Source organism: Trypanosoma equiperdum (assembly GCF_001457755.1).
Source record: "Trypanosoma equiperdum strain OVI genome assembly, contig: ctg_665, whole genome shotgun sequence".
Taxonomy (NCBI): Eukaryota; Euglenozoa; class Kinetoplastea; order Trypanosomatida; family Trypanosomatidae; genus Trypanosoma; species Trypanosoma equiperdum.
Window position 1 is genome coordinate 13760 of NW_027124604.1, and position 20689 is coordinate 34448.

Consider the following 20689-nt stretch of genomic DNA (forward strand, 5'->3'; position numbering starts at 1 on the left):
CTTTCGTTTCTTGTCGCATTTGTCTTGTGATGTGCTCCGCAAACTCATTAAGTTGTCATTGTGTTGATCTGTCATGTTTCCACCATCCCTCTGCCGCACATCAATGTCGTGTATGGTTACATCTGTAGCGTAAGAATCACAGTTTAACTCTAGGGAAGAGAGAATATGTGTAAGACCGACCGAACGCGAAGATATGAGGGTGTAAACGTTAGAAACGACTGAAAGGGAAGATCTGCTCCTCAAAGGTGGTGAGGTTGGAAAGAAGTGAACCGTATCATGTGTAAATATGTGTTGCTGTGATTTTCACGCTCGAGCGTAAACGTCTGCGTGCGCGGTTCAGTGAGGAATGGGTTTGCTGTGCCCATTCAGCCTGTATTATTCCTCTTTCCCATTCCTTTCATTTCCCATCCGTGTTAAGTTTGTGGCCATTACTTTGAACAGGCATGGATGATGCGGGGTATGGAAGGAAAAAGGGGTGTACGCCCTGCTGCAATGCGCACGGGACATTTAAGGGAGTGCGGCTGGGTGTTGATGCAGCAAGAATATGTCACTTCGTTGTTCGTCACCTTTGCCTCTTTTTTGTTCACTTATGTGCACGTGTTTTTTCCCTCTTTCGTTTGATTACTTTAATAATTTCGACTTGCTGTAGGACAACGTTTCTCACACTATCCATTCAGAACTTGCAGTTATCGCCTTCACAAAAGTAATGTGCGGAGCACTTAAACTGTGTGCATAGCAGTTAATGTATAATGACAACCTTTACTATCACCCGCGTTGTCGCTGCTTGTATTATCTGTTGTTTATTTATTTTTTTCTCTATGATGGAGAGGTACTTTCGCGATTTTTTCCCCCTTCGCAATGGTCTCTTCGCGTCTATTCGTGCCAATGGGGATCCCTTTTGTTTCTCTTCTCCACTGCTTTGTTAATCCTTTTCTGTGTGTGTGTGTGTGCACATGTCATTTCCTGCTGTTCCCTCCTCCTACTTTTGCTCTCCGTCTCTCACCTTTTTTTTCCTTATTATTCTACTTTCCTGCTATGGCGAGAGTAGTAGGTGGCAAAAAGGGTAAAGGGCAAATGCACGAAGAGGACCCCGAAGTGGCCAAGTATAAGCAGAGCGTTATCGATGTGGGGCAACGAACACAGTTGGAGCTCCTGCAGGCAGAAGTGCGGCACAACAAAGAATGTCTCACAGCTTTGCGCCTGGAAAATAAACGACTTAATGTAATTCTTCAGCAGGCGCAGCGGGGTCAGCGACGCGGTGTAGAGATCGATCCGCTGCGCCGTGAGGAGGAGCAACTGCATAACAAACTTTGCTTGCTGAAGCGCAGCCTCAACAGTGTGCACGGAAAGAAAGAGGAGCTCACCAAAGAGATTGCGCGGACTGTAGAGGAGACGGGATATATTCTCCAGGAGGGAAAGTTCACAACGGACAACTCCGCCATGGGCCAAAAGATTCGTGGCCTTGAGAACCGTTTGGACAAGTGCCTCATTAAGCACAACGAGGTGAATGCCATTCGCCGCACATACGAGGCGCTTTTGGAGCGGTTACAGCAAGAGCAGGCGGGATTTGATACTCAGCTCGCAGCAATGGAAAAAACGTTGCAGAACAAAGAGAAGGATCTCTGCGATCTCAACACAGTAGCAGCCGAGGCATCGAACGGAAGGGATGCGGCTAAGGCAGAGGTGCTGCGGCTGAAGGCACAACTTACGCGGGAGCGCCGGGCACAAAATAAGGATCTGGAGGAGAGGCGGGCATTTGTGATGACGAAACAAAAACAGTTGGACCGCAAGGCGCAGCGGTTAAAGGATAAAATTGAAAGGGATGAGGAGCGTCGTGCTGGTCAGCACATGGCCGGTGGGAACCAACAAAAGAAAGTCTCTCGGGTGACCACACAGAAGCCAGAAAGGAGGGAGGATGTAGAGCAACAGCAGCAGCTGCGTGAGGCTTACAATAAACTCAAAGAGGTCACTATGAGTAACACAGTGGATGAAGTCATCTCAAAACTACAGGAGCGCCAGGATGCGAACGCCCAGCTAATGCAGACGGCGGAAGAGGCGGAGGAAGCAGATGCCATGCTAAAGGAGGAGCGAAGCCAACTTATGGAGGAGTGGGAGAAATTACAACAGCAGAATGTTGTTCACAGGAGTGTGTTGAAGGGCGAAAACCAAAAGCCGCCGGCGACGGAAGAACGCACCACTGGGGGCGCGAACTCTGTCGCGAATGTTGCCGAGCAGCGCGCACTTGTGCGCCGCCGTGTGCTGGAAGAGTTTGAATCGTACCTCAACGATCGGAAGAACGAGCTTAATGTGGCGCAGCGCGTACAAGAGGGACTTGGGCAGCTGCTGATGGATCTTGGCGCTGGCGTGCAGCGTCTAGCAGACACCGTGGCTTGTGCCACGATCAATGTCATGTCCGCTTCTACACACGTGTCGATGTTTGATGAGGTGTGTGAAGATGAATTAGCCTTCTGTAATGCACGCGGTGACTCAATCGTTAGCGTATTGAACTCGACGGCAGCAAAGCTGGAAAATATGTTAGAGCTTGTGGATGTGGAGGATGTGGCATCGGTGGCGACGTCCATTTATAACTGGCGTTATTCTCTTCCTCCAACAAACGTATGCATTCGTCTCGAAACCTCCGCCACACCGGCAGATGGCGGGAGCGGTGAGTTGGGCAGTGATCACTCGGATTCCGGTGGTGTGAGCGGTAAAGGACGCCGCACTTCGGCGGATGAAATGCCCGTCGGCTGCCGAAGATGGTTTGGACCAGCTCCTACCGACGATTTCCCAGAAAATGAAATTCACGATCGTCATGAGCTGAAGCAGATGTCCATCGCAACCGTAGAGAGGGAGCGGAAGAAAGCGCGGAAGCTGCAGCAGCAGCGAGTGAAGGATGAAACCATATGAGGTAGCGGACTGGGTGATTTTTGATAGTGGTGAACTGAGCCCACTTTTTTAATTATTTTTCCTCACTGTTGTTAGCGTGTGTGTTGAGGGAAAGGGGGGGGAGGTGATGTTGTGGTAAATGACGGAGTACTTTCACGCCTGGTAGAGGTTGTGGAAGGATGGTGCGGTAGGGGGAGGGGCCCTCTGCCTGCCCAATGTAAAGGAGTGGATGGAAGGAGGTAAACGGCAGGAAGACAGAGGTAAAGGAAAGGGATTGAAGAGAAAGGGGACGTGATCACATAAAAGCAAAATTAGAAGTAGGGACCAGCTTGGCAGACTGCGCGAAGAGAGCACCATGTGCATACCAAACAAACTGAAGCAAACAAGAACCCGAACAGGTTATATAAATTTGGTGATTTGGTTTCTCTTGTTTGGCGGGCTGGCTTGTTGCTTCTCACCGCTTTGTAGTTGTGCTTGAGAGGCTTGTGAAATTCCTCTCGCTAGTTTTCACCTCCACGCCTTACATGTATTTGTTCCCTTTTATTTTGTCACTTCCATTCAACTCGTTAAACGGTACACCCGTCTGTATATGTATATGTATATATATACACAGGTACTGTTTAGGGAAACAGAACGATTGATGTTTATTGATGCCCTGCTGCGGCTGCGATTGCAGAACTCAAAGACAAAAAGATATTGAAAAGAGGAAAGGACTCGAGGCGAAATGTTGGCTTCACGTTGCCACCCTCGCCTTCGTGTGAAAATAATTCTCTGTGTGTTGGCCTGCTTTTTCCAATTTCTTCCATGATTTTCTTTTTCTCACGTTCTGTTTTTCCTTTTGTTTCTGCTTGAATATCACCGCTAACCCACAAGGCAGTTGTTTATCCAATTGTTACCTCATGGAGAATCTCTCTGATGAGGATAAATCCATCGGAGCCTTTGGTACCAGACCTGGCACCCACCGACGGAAAAGACGTTACCGCCATTCGTATGCGGAATCCGACCTCTCGCGGCGAATGTATTTACTTGCAGCTTCCTTGTCTATCGAACCGAATCTATTGCGCCACTATGTCGCCAGCGTGCGTGGCGGGGTAGTCCGGGGTCGGCGTGTAGTAGATACGGATAAGGATTCAATTAGTGAAGAGGGGTTGCTAGTTCCTACAGTTGATGTTTTTCAGCAGTCCGTATGCTCGCCGCTGTCGAGCGAAGCGGCGCCTTGTACAGGGGATGCGATCGAGCAGAACATTCCGTCAGAACTCCAGGCAATACTTGAGGCGCTGGTCCTGCCTTTTGCAAAGAGGCAGTCGAATTTTAGAAGTCCCACGAGAAGGAAAGGTCCCTCTTCCGTACCAGTGTCAACCAATAAGTTGCTACTCAGGAAAAATAGGAAGGTGTCAAGTTTACATTGGGAAGTGACCGGGGGGACGTCCACTAAGAAAAATGGGAGTCATGCTGGAAGTTGGGGATGGGGTTCATTCATGAAGTCAGATGTAAGAGCATCAACAGCAAGCCGCAACCCACTCAGTTGCTCAGACCATGACGGTCTCGAATCAGCGTGTTATGAGGATAGGAGGGGAGATATCCGTAGTTCTAGCGCCACTATGATCAGCACGTGTAGCAGTTTTAGTAGCAGTTTCTCTTCCTCCTGTAGCCAGGGGAGCTACGTGCGTGAGGAAGAAGAAATATCGAACGGAGCATTTCCACTTTTGCTTGGGGAAGAAGGGGAACCTCAAAGTATTGACCCTCTCCCGTTCGATACGGCAGCGGAGGCAGAAATGCCGGTACCGAGGCGTCGTTGTAACAACGCAATCGAAGGGGACAACAGTTCCAACATGTGCCACGCCACAGAAAAGCTTTTAGAGGAGTTGGTGAGGCCTCTTCTTCTGGCTCGAGAAAATTTGCGGCCACCTACCATTTCAAGTGGTGATGGCAACGCGAATAAGGCGGCTTATTTGGGACAGTGCATGCAGCTTCTGCCGCAGGAACTGCGCACCACAGCGGGGGTGACCCGACTATGCAGTCTGTACCCTCCATTCGCCTCATTGCTCCTCGAAGCATTCGTCAAGGAGAGTGCACAGAGATGTTCAATGAGTGCGATTACTCGCATCGTTGTCTCGCGTCTTACAGAACTTGTGGCTCCTGTTCTTCTTTCGCAACGGATGCGGCCGCGTAGCGATGACTGCGTCGACGTGGCGAAAACACCTGAGAAAGTGACCGGGGTACCCCAAAGCGAGACTTACCACACCATGGCGATTCGTGCGCAACAATCTCTAGCAAGAACAATACTGTCCCTTGTTGGTATGCTTGATGACTCTTTGTGGACACTCACACTCTGCGGTATCCTCATCCGATTGCAGCTGGTGAGCCCCACGGAGCTTTACCCTATACTTCACCGCCACGCACATGAGCTCTCCAAATTACCTCAGCAGTGGACACACGAAGTTGCACTTGCTTACTGCATTGTTACATACGAGGGATTGAAATGGGCGGCGTTGGCGGAAGAGGAGAGGTGTAATAATAAAAAAACATTCAAACAGGAAGAGAGTCTGTTGTCAGTTGGCAAGGAAGAGGGAGCACAACGTGCAACTCAGGACGGTGAGTCGGAGGTGATATCACAGATCAGTATCACACAAATTTTCATTGAAGACACGTTTGGCAGGACATCGGGCATCCCGAATGCGCGAGGCGGCGAACACAAGGAGATTGAAGAGCACGACTTGACAAATGTCTTTGAGATGATGGTGAGCTCTATGAAAGGCCAGAACATAAATTATACACAAGGCGAAGGAGGAGGCATCACTCCTCCCATTAATGCTCCATCTCCCTCCGCCGAAACGGCGTTGGCCGTGCCCCATCAACCACACGATGTTCAAAACAGCGGAAACAGTAAATCTAATTCGGTTGCTACTAATGAGGTTCAGTGGAACTTCCCAGAGAAGGTTCCCACAGAAGTGTCGGTCCCCGTGGCTACTGTTATGACTTGCATGATGTTATGCGCCGGACCGCAGAGCGAACGAACTGTCGTAAAACTTGGGCAGTGGTGTCTTCGCTGCCTGATTGTCTTGCGTGCTGCACCGTGCGCAGTGGGGCTTACACATATCATGTTGAAGTACCCGCATATTTTGCAGAAGGCAGTAGTTCATTCAGTATTTCTTGAGCAAAACATTAACTATGTCTCGGCCTTGTTAACGGCAACCAATTCATTCAACACATCAAACGTTGGATCAAATGAAGGTGGTAACAGTAAGGGCGCCAACTCGAAGGCAACGGTTTCGTTTTGCGAGGCTGTACTCATGGAGGGTTGCCGCCTGGCTGATGCGGCACTACAGGAACAGTCACGAGTACTCGCAGCTGGCCACCTGCGCTTTGTGTGGGACAATAGCGCACAAGCAAATGGCGCGTTCGTTGGCAAATTACATCCCTTGTTGTACGAGCTACAGGAGGTTCAATGCTACTTGCTCATGGTACTTCAGGCGCTGATAGTGCTGCGCACGGCCTCTCTCTGCAATGAGGCACAAGAGCAGTTGGCCAATTTGTTCGTAACTAGTGCTCGCCTGCGTGTGGCCACGGCAACCACAGGGGCAAATAACACGACCGCGCCCGCGGATCGAGGAGTTGGTGACAGTTGTGAAGAGAGTAGCTTGGTCTCAAGTCAGTTCGTGCAACTCGTAGACGAAGTGTTTCGCACAGTAGCGTGCGCTGCTGACGTTTTCCTGCATTTTTCTACTGGTTGTCCACGGCGGTTCTGCGAGTCCCTTGGGCCTTTGTCAGAACCTCAAAACACATTGTTTGATGAACTTCGGCGCAGTGGGGCATGGGATGCACACGTTGAGTATCTTGAGACTGTACAAGCTGCAGCAACCGCGTACTCCGTTTTACCACCTTCCCCTCTCATATCACATCCCTCAAAAACCAATGATAAGGGCGCAGAGGCGTCACATGCCGCCACGACTTCGTCAAGTGAACCACATGGTGAGGTGGCATGTGACTCGACGCATATGACGCCTTTGACGGTACGAGAGATGATTGCGCATACTGAAGCGGTGGTGGGGGACGCAGTTTCTCAACAGGATGGGGGTGAAGGTGAGACGCCACTAGTGGCTGGGAGGCTACCGTGTTCTGGCGAGCCCTTTAGTTTCTCGGAAGCAGTGGAAGAATGCAGTAATGGTAGCGCTGCCGGCGTTGGAGGTCTTACTGCAAGACAGAAGCATTGGTGGCTGCGGCGCATGATTGTATATTTTATGGAGCGGTGGTGGCATTGCCGGGGTGGTGTGCAGGTGGTTTTTCCGTTTGCCTCTTCGTTAGTTGGGTATGACAACCTCGGGTCAAACGCTGACAACCTTAAGTTGCTAAGCGGTGTCGCTGAGAGAAGTTTCCTTCAGTGCTGTGCCCAATCCTTCTGATCGTCGCCTTTCTGTTCACTTCGTTAAACCCAGTGCGTGTGTGTGTTTGTGCACCTTCACTCTGGACTACGAGCAACTCGGTGGAAAGGCGAAGTAAGGAAGGGGGACAGGGTATTACAGTTGATTTCGATGCAAACACACCCCTTAAAATCGAACAAAAAAGTGCCATTTTGCCCCTTCCAAGGCAAAGGTGAGGGCCAGGACAAAGTACAGAGGGGTGCGTACACGTAATTGTACAACACATGAAGATCGTGTACGCTCATGTTGCTGACATGTTGATTGGTATTCACCCCTCGGTGCGGCTGTGCGTGTGGCCAAGTTTTTGTGCTTCATATCGTACCCCCCCCCCCTACCTCCCGCATTTTCCCCTCTTTACTTTTTGCTTCCCCTAATCCGGGTGCTGAGTTACACTCGGTACTTTAGCCGCATCTCAAGGGTTCAGCAGCGGCATTGAAAGAAAAAAAAAGAAAGGTAACCACTGTTATCGAGAACTAGTGGTGCAAGTGATTGACCACCTTCATTTGGCGTCGTGGCGTATGTTAACAGCGCTATGCACGCGGGAGGAACAAGTAGTAATTCCAGCGGTCACGATCCGGTTATGGATGATATCGCGGAATTGAAAGCACTGCTGCAGAACGGTGGTTTGACAAGTGATATTTTGGAGGGGAAATATTTAAACCAGCTGCGGCGTGCAAGGCAGTTAAATGTCCAGTTGGAGACTGAGCGGACACGCGCACGACAGCTAACGGTGCAGTTGGAAGCGCTAAGGGAAGAAAAGCGAAAGGCTGGTGATCGAAACTCTGAACAGGCAGGAAAGGAGGGCCGTCGGCGCCGTCAATCATCGGAGCGGGCCACGAACAACGAATCTGATGAAGGACAGCAAAATGTCACAGCTCTTCGCGAGCGCCTCGATAGGGCTTTTGTACAGTTAAGTGATGCCAAAGTACAGTTGGAGGAGCAGAAAAAGGAGTCACAGCGACTGCGAAAGATCATTCAGCAAGAGGTGGGTAACCCTCCACAGGATATAGAGGCACTGTTGAAAGGGTCATCCGATAGTTCGCGCGGATGGCGCGGCCGCGCACAGCAGATTGTGCTACTGAAAAGCAAGGTGAAGGAATTAGAACGGGCTCTGGGGGCAACTGGGGGCAGCTCGCCGGCAGCGATCGATGGTGGTGGTACTCCGTGTGTGACAAAAACGAGCACGCTCTCACTTACGACAGACGCCGTTACAACCACCACAGCGGGGGTGCGTGATAGGGATGACGTTGCGCGAGAGCATGTGGTGGAACTGCAAAGTCGGCGCCTGCTGCAGCAGCGCGAGCTACAGGATGAACTCGCCCGTCAAAAGGCGGAGCTCGATTCTATGAAGTTACGGTTGACAGCCTCTCAGTCAAGGCACGCCAATTTGGAGGCAGACAACAGGCAACTACGGGAACACCTGCAAGCTGTGCTTCAAAAAACCCAAAATGACAACGACCTGATTGATGCCTACCGTGAGGAGATGGAGGAGTTGCGGCACGTGAAAGTGGAACTGCACCAAGCTAAGGTGGAGCTGCAAAAATGGGAAGAGTGGTGTAGCAGCGCGCAGCAGCGGAACCCACGAGAGTTGGAACGTTTGGAAGAACAAACCCCTGGCATGTGTGACAAGTCACGGGATGCACGGTATCGGACGGACGGTGGTGATACAGGAATTGACGTGAATACTGCTGTGGCTCTCGCCGGTGCCGACACTGCCATTGAGTTGAACCGTTTGAGGCTGGAGAATTTGCAACTCAAGAGCTTGCTTACGCGTTATGAAGATCATGGCGATGGGGGTGCTTTAGGTAACGAATCTCCAACAGGACAGAATAAGGGGCAGCAAGATGATATGGCGCTCTTAATGCATTGGTTGAAGAGTTTCATCTCTCCGCGGTCGGGTGAGGCTGACACCAACAAGGGGGTGGGCTCGCAGGCGGTGGTGAGTGATTCTGTTGTAGGGGTGGATTGGCAGGGGAGGGTGGCGGAGGTTTTGCGACGAGCTCATAGCGCCGTTACCTTTTTGGAGAAACAGCAACAAGAACAGGGTGAGAGGTTAAGCAAGTGCTATGAGACAATCCGGCAACTGCAGGCCGAACTGAAGCAACGACCCGGGAAGCGAGAGAAGAAACCGAAGGGAAACCATGTAGGTGATGGTGATGCAACCGGTGGTGAGAAGGATGATGATGATGGCGAATTGGTGAACATTCTTTTGCAGGAGAACGTGGCTTTGAAGCAACGTGTGAAAGTTATGCAGGACCTACTCAACAAAGAAAGGGCTGCGTACGAATCGCTGCGTTCCTTTTCAGCCGCATCAGGCACCAGCGATGCGCCAACAGCAGCGGCGTACCTGAAGCTGAAGCGCGATTATGAGGAACTGCGTGCTGCTTTCAATTGTGCTCAGGCGGAGCTTCTTCGAAACGATGCGGCGTGATACCATAGATATTCTATTGTTGTTTAATATTGTGGATTTCAAATGGTGGTGGCGTGTTACACGCCACGCGTACTTTTGTCCGTCCACACATTCCCTCTTCTCAGAAAATGGTGGGTGAATACGTTTCCTTCTCCCCCTTCCCCCAACTGCGTGCGATGAGATGTTTTCCACCGTGCGACCCATTTATTTTTTTATTACTCCCCTAACCTGCGTCTTCCCGTAATGATGTATTCACTGCTTCTTTTGTTTTCGTAAAGTGTTTTGAAAAGGAAAAAGAACAGAAGGCAATAACCCGAAAGGGAGGAGGGGGGTATAATATAATATACGAGACAACAGTGGTAAACGCGCGCCAAGTGGGGCGGGGTTTCACATAACTTATTTTCATTTCCGTTCTAAGGAAATAGTAATACAGAAGTATCTCCATATTGCATAAGTTGCTGAGGAAAATGCATTCCCTTTGGGTGCGCGTGGCAGAGATTTGTTCAATGGCTATGATGAGTTGCTTTACTGGTGTTATGCTTCTCGTGGCTAGCAGCATCGTCATGTCGCAACTCCAGCCCCCGAAACCCATTATCAAAGATTTTAATGTGGGAATTAGTCCATTGGTGCAAACGCGATTACCTCTCGTCTTTGCTCAGGGTGAATACCCCCCGCCTATGCAAGATGTGTTGTTGGTTGGAATTAGCCTCAAAGCCGATTTCTCCGCAGTGTGGGATTGGAACACAAAACACATGTACGTCGCTTGCATCGGCCGCTACCACACCAAAAGCAACATGACCGTTGGAGGAGTGAATCTACAAAAAACACATGATGTGACGATATTTGACAAGGTGCTGCGTAGCAAGGAGGAAGCAGCCAATTGGACACTCGACAACGCGAAGAAGTACGCCCTCGAGAACGAGGAACTCGGTTCACTTGCAGGAGCGGCTGTGGAATTGATGATCCTATACCACCCGATGCGGCATTACGGGTACTCACCGTACTATACAGTACAGCCTGGTAAGAATCCGGTGATGTTCCAACTGCCAACCGCTTATGAGAAAAGAACTGAGGAGGACGACAAGAATGCCATGTGCAGCAGAGGATACGCGTAGACGCCAAGTGAAACTGTAAAAAAATAAAGAGAAGACATTGCGATGTGGCTGTGGGCCAAACTGACGGCAGCGGGAGGAGGGGGAGGAGAAACGAGTCCGGCACGCATTTCAGTTGTAATGGTCGTCGTATGCCTGGTTCCCTTTTGCGTATCGTTTGTGAGTCTTGCAGTCATGTCGCATGCGCTTGTTGGTGCCAATGAGGGTGGGCGCACAGGTGAGTGATGTTGGACGCCGTTAACTGTAAATGTTGCGTGTTTTTTTTGGGGGGGTGAAAGAGGGAAGAAGGGGAAATGTGTGTGTTTGTGGTGACGTCATATTTTCATCACGGTCATCACAAACATAAGGAACAGTTCGCTGCTCTATTTCCTATTGTTGAAGTAATTGGGGAGGATCATCCGTCTTTGTTTCGTCTACTTGCCTCCTTTAGCTCTGTTTCATCTGCTATTCCCTTGTTAAATTTTAGGCCCTGATTCCTCGTGAGAAATTTGTTTACCCTTTCTCTGGCATCATATGCATACACGCATTTGCATACGTTAGTGTGTGTCCGTGTGCATGCATCTGTGTGTTCGACATGGCTTGCCCCATTTCCTCTGTTGTGAAGCCACCCTGGTTTACTTGTACCTTTGTGCTCTCCATCCTTCTCCCGTGTATTTCCTCTCGTTGCTGGAATCTCGTGCGCGTCAATTTCCGTGTGCACTTGGGACCTCTTGATTTGCTGCCCACCGTTGCATATCTGCAATCTGTGAGGTGAGTGCACATATATATATATATATAAATATATATATTTGTTTACCTATTTGTCGGTTTGTACGCTTAGGTATATTCTCATTCGAGGGACCGTCATAATAGGCGATTAAAAAATGCCAAAAAAGAAGCCACCATGTCCATCGGTTACGCCGCAGTTGTACGAGAAGAGCCATAAGCCTTCCGTAACGGTTGGTATGGGAATGAAGGGCAGCGCCGCCTCCACCGCGTGCTGGCGCGACCAAGTGGATAAAGAAGAACAGCTGCACGCCATTTGGGCAAAGCGGTACGACCGGCGGAGCAACGCACGGCTTGTAGAATCACTGAAGCGGACACTACAGCGAGAAAAGGACAGTGCTGAGCAGTATCGCAAAGACAATGATGCGTTGAGCACCATTTTATTCAGCAAAGACGTCTCTGATGCCGGGCGCCTGACAACTGTATATTTAAAGGCTCGTAATCGGCTGGCGCCACAGGAAAAATATTTGAGAGCGCAAACAGCAGCACAAGAGGTGGGTTGGGGGATTCCTGAGGCCATGCGAGGTGGTGACAGCGTGGAATTTACCGGTACGCCTGCACTTCCTCGCCTAACAAAAGCATCTGCGATGGCATATAGGAGGCCGGACGACGAGGACCATGCGGAGTTGTTCGGCTACACATTGATGTGTTCGTTTTGCGGTGGGAAACCGTGATTGTGTAAAGCCGCGGACAGGAGATGTAACGTCAGTTAGTGGGGATATGTAGAGAGGGAGAAGAAGAGAGGTGGTGTGGTGTCGTGTGGGATGGGATGGGATGGGATGGGACGACATGAGATGAGATTAATTGTCAACAACAATAACAAGAGCGGAGGCTGGGCTGAGGTCTGCGTGTGCGTGTGTGCAGCTGCAGTTGGTATGTACTAGAGAGAAGTGCGTGTACCGTGCACGGTTAGCCACAGGTGGCTGGGTTCCGAAACGGTCTGAAGTGTGTGCCTTTGGATTTTAAGCTATATGTGTATGAATGGAAGTGTACGGAAGCGATGGAGTAGGGAAAATGTATAAATATATTTATTTGTTTATACAAACAACGTGCTCGTAAACGTGCGATTTACGAGGGGAAGGGGTCTATGTGTTTTACCTCTTTTCCTTACTTTTGCCGTTTGCAACTGATCTCCACTTCACTGTAATATTTATTTGACAAGAATTAGACAAGTAAACATATATATATATATATATATATATGTATATACCACGCTGTTCCTTGACTGATAGTACCGTAACTGTCTTGTGTCATTTCCTTTTTCCCCCGCTCTGGTGATATCGTTATTGATCCTCCGCTGCCCGTATCATTTAGTGAAGTTTCCTCCAAATAGATGTTCATATGTTGTTAGCGACGAGTCAATCACTAAGGGAGTCCGTAATTGTCCCGTAAAAGGATGTACGCCAATAAAATCCAGCAGGAGAATGCCGAGGTGCATCAGAGCCCCGCACGATAAAAGAGGCGAAGGGTGAGGTTGCTCATACACTGTGAATTGGTAGTGTAGCGAGCGGATACTTTTCTTTTTTTAGGGGGATTTTTTTTTTCGTATGTCCGTTTTCGGGTGTTCATATGGATAGAAATATTCAAATTACACAGCACATACACTGTGCAGGAGAGTAGTAGATGTTGCCTCAGTATTTTTAAACTTTGTTTTGTTTTATTTTCTTTTTTCAAAGAAAAAAAATTCTGACAAAGGGGCCGCAAGGATGGATACGTTTGTGTGAACAGTAGCATCATATGGTATGATCGTGCATGTATGTGTTTCTATCCTTGTGCTGATAATAATGATAGCTCTTGTACTTTCCCTCTTCTCCCTATTCATTCTCCACGTTTTTGTAATGTCACAGCGCGATACCACCACTTGTGATTAAAAAAGTGGGGAATTGGATAGAGCCCGCATCGCCGCTAGTGAAGAAAGCATCACAGCGGCTGCAGTTTGCGCATTTGAAATAGCGGTGGACACAAAGTGGGAAGGAAGGAAGACAATTTTACGAGCTTGCAGGCGAAAAGAGATTTAACACCGTCGCGTAGGTGAGGAGTACCCCTTCAAGTTGCGCCCATCACATCTCCAGGCGCGCACACGCGTACACAAATATATATATATATATTTGTGTTTATATAATTAGCTCCCTGATATGGAGGAAGTGCAACCGCTCAACGTCCGCATTGTGCGCGAAGCGGGGGATCGTAGAAAGGTGAAGCTCTTTTTGCATAATACATCAGGTACAGAGCGGGAAGGGTACCCCGTCATGTTTTCGATTAGGTGCTGTGAACCTGATTTCTACATCCCTGTTGGTATAGAAACCACAGATGGAATATTGCTTTCAGGTGAGTGCCGTGGCGTGTTGCTTCAGCTCCGTGACCCGAAAAAACGGGCGCAGAGTTGGGGCATGGAGCGCGAGGGGAAGTTTGTAAAGTGCGGTGTTATAAACGAACAACAGATGAGGGTGTCGTGTGGGCCGAATGTGCGAGCTTCTGTGGAGGCCGTAAGCCGTTTTGGTAATGGTAGTTTGGATGCACTGCACAGCTTTCGGGATTCGGACAGCTCTTTTTTGACAACTGGAAACAGGTATGATTTTGGTGTAGAATCGAGTGGGGGTGTTGTGAGAGGATCACCTTTGCAGCGCAGCAGTGTGAAGTCGTGGAATGCGGTGGTGCCATCCGTACTGCCAAGTGATGGTGGCAGCGCGAAACACTTGAGGTTATCCGCATCCGAGGAATCACACACCCCAGGCTCTCTGGAAGATGAGCTGGTTCATTCCAGTGTTCGCAGCTCGCGTTCTCCACTTTGTACGGATAGTTCCCGTTGCTCATCTTCTCTCTTTGTGCATTACACACGCTTGGGTGGAGAAAAACGGTCCATAGCTGCTGCTAAGGAGTGGTTGGAGGCTCAGCAGAGTAAGTACAACAGATGGTTGGAGAAGGTCCACCGCTTACAAGGAAAAGACACTGCTGGTGTGAATTCACCGCCAACAACTGTCGCCTCTGCCCCGGCTCCTGCCACCCCACATTTTTCGGCACTTTGTGAGCCAGTGCGCTGGGTGAAGAGGCCGCAAAAGGCACCCGCAAATCTGAAGTTGTCAGCTTTTTGGCGCAAGCCCTTTAGCAAGGGTTCAGCTAAACTATTGAAGGTGGGAAAGGAGTCAAATCTCTGCATCCGAGTGTCGTGTGAACTCGACGATCCCAACAGGAGCGCAACGGACATCAAACATTCAGGGGGACCGCTATCAGACGGACTGTTGCGTTTGAATACAGCGCCCTCGCACATTGGGTTTTTAAGGAGAGAACAACCACCGGTCACCGGTGAAGTTCAGCGGTACGAGCATTCCGAAGACGTGCGGAGTAGCAACGGGAACCGCCGCAAAATCCCTGAGGACACAACAGATCGTAGTCCTACAGCACTATTCCGATTGGAAAGGCATGAGAATCAGGTGGCCACCGGTCGCATTCCATTCGGGAAGTTGGACCCCCCTGCACGTGGTGATGTGGATGTGGGTTGTTCCGCATCAACTCGGTCGGATTTCGCTGCAACGCTGAATGGAAAACAATCCTTACACGCAGAGCCGCATGTTGTTCACAAGGAAGTGACAAACTGCCCGACGCCAAATGGCTCGGCTTCACCTTTAGACGATAGGGCTGACAAGCCGAGTATGTCAGAGAAACTGCATCTGATGCGGTGGGACAAAACCATGAGTATATTGAGGAATTTAAGTGCTCCACAGATGGGTGCTGCAATTTGTGAATTTGTTAAGCGGTGTTCTCCACATTTGGAGTCGTTGGGGACTGTGACTTTGAATACGGTGGTACGAGGCCTGCATTCGGTTGGTAACACAATTGAAGGTTCCATTAACACTTTGCACGTTGTAGTGTTATCTGTGCTTTTCGTGGCGACGATTTGTCTTTTGTTTGCTATTATTAGGGGGGATAGTTACAGTAATGAATTAGATATTGCTATGAGTGAAATCGGCTAATGCGAGGTTTTGATGAAACGGAAAAGGAAAGAAAAAATATGAAACAGTGACAACCGGACTGCTGGCGGTCATGGCGGAAAACGTTTGTGATAAGGAGCCATATGCCCAATTCAGTAACGAAATAAAAGACGCAGGAAAAGGAAAAGAGGTTTTCGTTTTGTTTTTGTTTTGTGTTTCCCTACTTCTAATAAGTGCACGATAACAAGATATGAATGCGTCCGCGTGTGCAGGATATGCACACATATGTTCATGTAGGGGAGTAATGCAATTCGTCGGCGTAAGGAGGCGGCTGTGCGCTGGTTTATTAGTGACATGTGTGTGATTCCACACTTTCACATTTTCCCCGATCTCAGATGAGCAAGGTGTTTCATCGTTCCTTTATATGTGTATCCTTACACTCTGTGCTTCATTTATTTATTTATTTCTTTTAAAAAATGTTTATTTTGGTTCATCCCTGGGTCCGAGCGTAACTTACTCCGATTGTCTACAATTATTACTATTATTATTATTATTATTATCGTCCCACCCATGTGCCTCCGTTTCTTCTTTGTTGTTGTCCTTCCGGCAGACCTATGCATATCCGAAAGGGAGTTCAAGGGTAGTCGTGCGAATTTGTCGCTGGATGCTTTTCTTTTTTTTGTGTGTGTTATTGCTTGTTTCGTTTGGGCGTGTGATTATGAAAAGATGTGTGTGGGGAAAAGGGATTCTAAAGAAGGAAGAAAAAAAAACAATTTAAAGGGGAGGGGGAAAAGAAAAGGGGAAAGGGGGGAGGGAAGATGCACAAACACACGAATGGATGAAATTCTTTGCTGGTATATATATATATATATATAATATAATATAATATTACTATATTTTCATAAGTAATATGTGTTCCCATATGCATGAATGCCTGAGTGTATGTTTGTGCGTTAACGCACACCGTTTGGAAAGTCATTAAATCACTCGAGCGGTTCAAAAAAAAATAAATTGGAATCCAAGCAGTCGACTAAAGCAGTGGAGCGAATAGTGACGGGGGGGAAAAAAAAATAAAAATGAGGAAAAGGAAAAAGGATCCGGTTAAAATATGCAGCGGAATAGTGCAAAGATGCTCAGTTCCCTCTTGGGTTGCGCTCAGTTGCCATTTTTTTTTCTTTTTTGCTTAACTGCCATATTTCACTTTAACCTATTCCCCTCTCATGTCTTCCAACCAAAGAAAAAAAAGAGAGAGATCGCAACGTTTTCACGGGCGCGTAACGCAAACGTAAAAATATAATCAAAGCAGTGGCTAAGGTTTGCAAAGGAGCGGCGGTAAAAGGAAAATGAAAGAAAAGAGGAAGATGTTGGGGTGCTGTCCTCTTTTTTTTTTTATTTCTTCACTTTTCTTTCCCAGCTCCGCCACCTCTGTTACCTTTTTTTTTTTGATTTATTGTTTTTTTTTTAATTTTCTTATTTAACTTTTTATTTCGCTTTCAACCCTTTCAAAACAGAGCTCGTCAAAAACCCTTGCGACTTTAGCTCTTCTTTTTTTGTTGTTTTTATTCGTATTTGCTTGGGAAGGGGTGCGGGGCTTGCAGGAAAGGAAAGTGTGGGAATCTTAAAGGAAAATTAAAGTGCTAAATCTTTTTTTGTTTTGTTTTTTTTTTTGCTTCACTTTGGTGGTTTGGGTCAGTTCTGTAAATTTTACCGGCAGTTCGGGGCATCTGCTGGTGTTGAAAAGAAACGAAGAGAAGGAGCAGATATAAGCGTTGCTCATTTCCTTCATTTCTTGCCATTGTCTTCTTCTATCAGAAGAAGAAAAACAAAATGGAAACGTAAGCTCAAACTGCATATATATATATATATATATATATATATATATACAATACGTGTGCCTGCGGGTGAATGCGTGTTTAACTGCTTGTAGCCGTATTTGCTCATGTGACGTGAAATTAGCAGACAAATATGTACGTATGTTTGTGTGTACAGTTTGTGCGGGTGAAAGAAAAGGAATGTTTTGATATGTTTAATGATATAGCATATGTGCTTGTGTATGGGCTGTCATTCTAATTGGCCGGGACCTGAAGCAAATTTTCTGTTTTGTTCTATTCTGTTTGTTTTATATATTTGCTCTTTCAACCTATAGCTGTAGTCCACGCACTGTGGTGAGGTAACTGGGTTTGTGCGTGTGGCTTTAAATGATCAATGAAGCAGCTGCTGAAACCTCAAGCAGTACTGCTGTAGCGCCGCTAAACCCGATAGAATATCCCATCGTCTTTACTAAGGAAGATGGGGTGATACCTGCAGTGGGAATATTTAACGCACTACAGTGGTTATTGCCCCTGTTTCAACTTGCCACGTGGTTACCGAAACATGTCGGGCGCGAAGGGAATATAAAAGGGCTTGCGTCGGCCACAAAAAACACTTCTACAGCTTCCGAGGAGGAAATTGAGTTAACCCGCAGTCTCCTTCCTCATTTTGAGCAGTTCTTCACTGTGGAGAGTAAAGTTGTCCCCAACGGCTCGATGTTGCGCTCAGTGCAAACTTTCCGCTACCCAACGCCACGAGGGCCGCGTACCATCACACGAGCATTAGTTGAAGCCCCTAATAAATACTTTTCGCCTCTTCATGCAGCAAAGGGGGGTGGCCACTTCTTGTGTTGTTACGAAGACAGGGAGTTGTTACGTCATTTCACCTACCTCGAACTGGACCAACTTCGCTTTGCATGGGTTGCGGCGAAGGAGTTGGTGGCGGAGCATAAAGCAGTACATCAGACGGACGGCACACTCACCGGGCTCGCCAGGCGCGATATAAAAAATAATAACAGCGGCACTGCTGCAGAAAATGGAGAAGGGAATGTTACAAACTCCCGTGCTGGACAGGGATGTTATGGCAATGGAAATAATAATAACAACAACAACGATAATGTGGCTGCTGGCAATGGCGCTACGGCTCCACCACCTGTGGTGAGGCGGCCGCATCCCAGCAGTAATGTTATAACCGGCCCTAGTCAGGAGTTGCGTAAAGCAAGAGAAGAAAAGCAGGAAAAGAAATATATGAGTGATTTGTTGCGTGACGAATGCACCACCCGCTGGCCACACACACCAGTGCATAAATCCGTCATTTTTAGTTTGGAGGAACAACAGGCGGAAACCGTTGGGGGACGGCCAGGCCGTAAGGGTCCGCGCATGTACTTGGCAACGGTGGAGCTACCGCTGCTTAATGGTAAGAAAGGTGGAACCGCTTCCTTTAAGGCACCGCAGTGGTGCACAACAAAAAAGGATGCGGAGAATGCAGCGGCTGAGGTGGCGCTGCGTGCGTTGAGAACATTAAAACTATGACTGCACCACTGTTTAGGGGCTTATATATATATATATATATATATGCATATGTGTGTGTTGCCATGCACACAATACGTAGTGCAACGATATGGTTTATTTTTCCGAAATTACTGTGGCATTCAATTTTTTGGACGTATCGCTTACACTACGAGATGGCTCTTTGCAGATGTGCAAAGTTACGTCTTTTTCCTCCTTTACACAATATGTCGCTGTCGCTCCGTTTTCCTGAAGTAATAATAATAACGATTACAACTTACAACTTGGACGGCAATGGTTGTACATTTCTGGAATTTGCCAGCGCGCAAACGGGTTTGCACAGGAATAGTACGTTGTGTAAAGAAAAGAGGAAAAAGATTGTCCTTCGCGGTTACGAAGAGTGTACAACTTGGGTGGGAGAAAATGCATATGTGTGCTTGTTAGTTTCTTTGTTTGCTTGCATATATAAGTACATATCCTGTGTCTCCCTTTTTTTTCTTTTTTTTTTTGTGTGTGTGTGTGCATGCGTCGTGGTTTCCAAGGTGAACAACGAAACAACAACAGCAACAATTTTGTAGAACGCGTTAAATCTCAGTAGCGACACAACCACGCATTGGTGAAGAAGGAACCGAAGGAAAAGGAGCTTGAACTAAAAAAGTAATACGGTGGAAACAAAAAATACCTAAAGAGAGGCAATTGAGGAATATATAGGTGGATTCTTCCCTCCTTGCCTTTGCTATATTTGTTACTCGGTTTTGCACCCTCAAAACAAACAAAGACAAAAAGACAAAAAACAAATTTTTGAAATGGAGTCATATCCCAACAGCCCAGACTCGAGTCCGTGCGAGGAACATGCGGCAGTGGTTCATGACCACCAACAATACCACGACATAATTGATGACATTCCCGTGGTGGAATCTTATGATTGCTCCCGCAGCTTCACAGTAACGGAATACAACCCCGTGACAGAAATACCCCATTCAGAGGAGGATGGTAGCGAAGGGGATTTGCAATATGATTTCATCAATAGGGGTGATGTCTTCTCAGAACTTGGTGGCGCATTGGCAACAGAAGGAATAAGCACCAGATCCAGTGGTTTTGTACCGGCTGTGGAATCGGAAGGTGATTGGTCTCCCACATTACCACCGCATCGTGCCGCTCTTTCCATGGATCGTATGGATGGTATTTCTGAGCCCCAACTGCGGATGGAGCGCGTGGCACCACACCGCACCCTCACACCAGAGGAAGTTCGCGAGCTCTTAAATAAGAGAAATGAAGCCATAAAGAAAGAAAGAGCGTTTCCTCTTAGGGGTGGATCGCGTTACACTTATCATCAGCAGCGGCAATACCGACCTGTGCGACGTGCAGGAGGCCAAATGCGGCACTACACGCACACGAGTGGGCAAACGGAAAATCTCGTGCTTTTGGTTCCTCATGGAACTGCAGCGACGGCTACGGTGGTTCCAGACGCGTGTATGCAACAACCGCAATTTATTGGTGTTCAGGCGGTGGTATTAAACGCTGGGCAGCGGCCATTTGGTCTGCCGTCATCCCCGCAACAACATGTGTGCATGCATCTGCAACCGTCTCAACTGCAGCCGCATCATGGGATTGGGCAGCTTTACTATTTTTAAGTCTTTGCAGTATTGCCTTCAGTGAATTCCACCACATGTGGTGAAGAAAAGTACAAGAATAAAGCAGAAAAGAGGAAGTGAGAAGTAATGTGGAATTTTTGACGGATGGTAGTTCATGTTCATAATAGAAAAGTGTGTGCATATTTTGTTTTTTTTTAAAGACGAGGTCTATCATATGTGTAAACATATACATATATATATATATATATATATAT

At 47.9% G+C, this 20689-nt stretch overlaps 8 protein-coding genes across 8 annotated transcripts; all 8 read left to right on the top strand.

The window, feature by feature from the left end:
• Window positions 1–1074: 1074 nt before the first annotated feature.
• Window positions 1075–2907, top strand: TEOVI_000309600 (uncharacterized protein; the record flags this gene model as incomplete). Its single annotated transcript, XM_067226063.1, has 1 exon — window positions 1075–2907. One exon carries the CDS (start codon window positions 1075–1077, stop codon window positions 2905–2907), a length of 1833 nt encoding a protein of 610 aa, XP_067082164.1.
• An 878-nt stretch (window positions 2908–3785) lies between these two features.
• Window positions 3786–7289, top strand: TEOVI_000309700 (uncharacterized protein; the record flags this gene model as incomplete). The annotated part of the gene is made up of 1 exon (XM_067226064.1): window positions 3786–7289. One exon carries the CDS (start codon window positions 3786–3788, stop codon window positions 7287–7289), a length of 3504 nt encoding a protein of 1167 aa, XP_067082165.1.
• Window positions 7290–7839: 550 nt separating this feature from the next.
• Window positions 7840–9738, top strand: TEOVI_000309800 (uncharacterized protein; the record flags this gene model as incomplete). Its single annotated transcript, XM_067226065.1, has 1 exon — window positions 7840–9738. One exon carries the CDS (start codon window positions 7840–7842, stop codon window positions 9736–9738), a length of 1899 nt encoding a protein of 632 aa, XP_067082166.1.
• Window positions 9739–10184: 446 nt separating this feature from the next.
• Window positions 10185–10832, top strand: TEOVI_000309900 (signal peptidase subunit, putative; the record flags this gene model as incomplete). Its single annotated transcript, XM_067226066.1, has 1 exon — window positions 10185–10832. One exon carries the CDS (start codon window positions 10185–10187, stop codon window positions 10830–10832), a length of 648 nt encoding a protein of 215 aa, XP_067082167.1.
• An 860-nt stretch (window positions 10833–11692) lies between these two features.
• Window positions 11693–12268, top strand: TEOVI_000310000 (uncharacterized protein; the record flags this gene model as incomplete). Its single annotated transcript, XM_067226067.1, has 1 exon — window positions 11693–12268. The coding sequence occupies one exon, from the start codon at window positions 11693–11695 to the stop codon at window positions 12266–12268; it is 576 nt and encodes a 191-aa protein (XP_067082168.1).
• A 1461-nt stretch (window positions 12269–13729) lies between these two features.
• Window positions 13730–15565, top strand: TEOVI_000310100 (uncharacterized protein; the record flags this gene model as incomplete). The annotated part of the gene is made up of 1 exon (XM_067226068.1): window positions 13730–15565. The coding sequence occupies one exon, from the start codon at window positions 13730–13732 to the stop codon at window positions 15563–15565; it is 1836 nt and encodes a 611-aa protein (XP_067082169.1).
• Window positions 15566–17721: 2156 nt separating this feature from the next.
• Window positions 17722–18864, top strand: TEOVI_000310200 (uncharacterized protein; the record flags this gene model as incomplete). Its single annotated transcript, XM_067226069.1, has 1 exon — window positions 17722–18864. One exon carries the CDS (start codon window positions 17722–17724, stop codon window positions 18862–18864), a length of 1143 nt encoding a protein of 380 aa, XP_067082170.1.
• A 782-nt stretch (window positions 18865–19646) lies between these two features.
• On the top strand, window positions 19647–20474 carry TEOVI_000310300 (uncharacterized protein; the record flags this gene model as incomplete). Its single annotated transcript, XM_067226070.1, has 1 exon — window positions 19647–20474. One exon carries the CDS (start codon window positions 19647–19649, stop codon window positions 20472–20474), a length of 828 nt encoding a protein of 275 aa, XP_067082171.1.
• Between the last annotated feature and the right edge of the window lie 215 nt (window positions 20475–20689).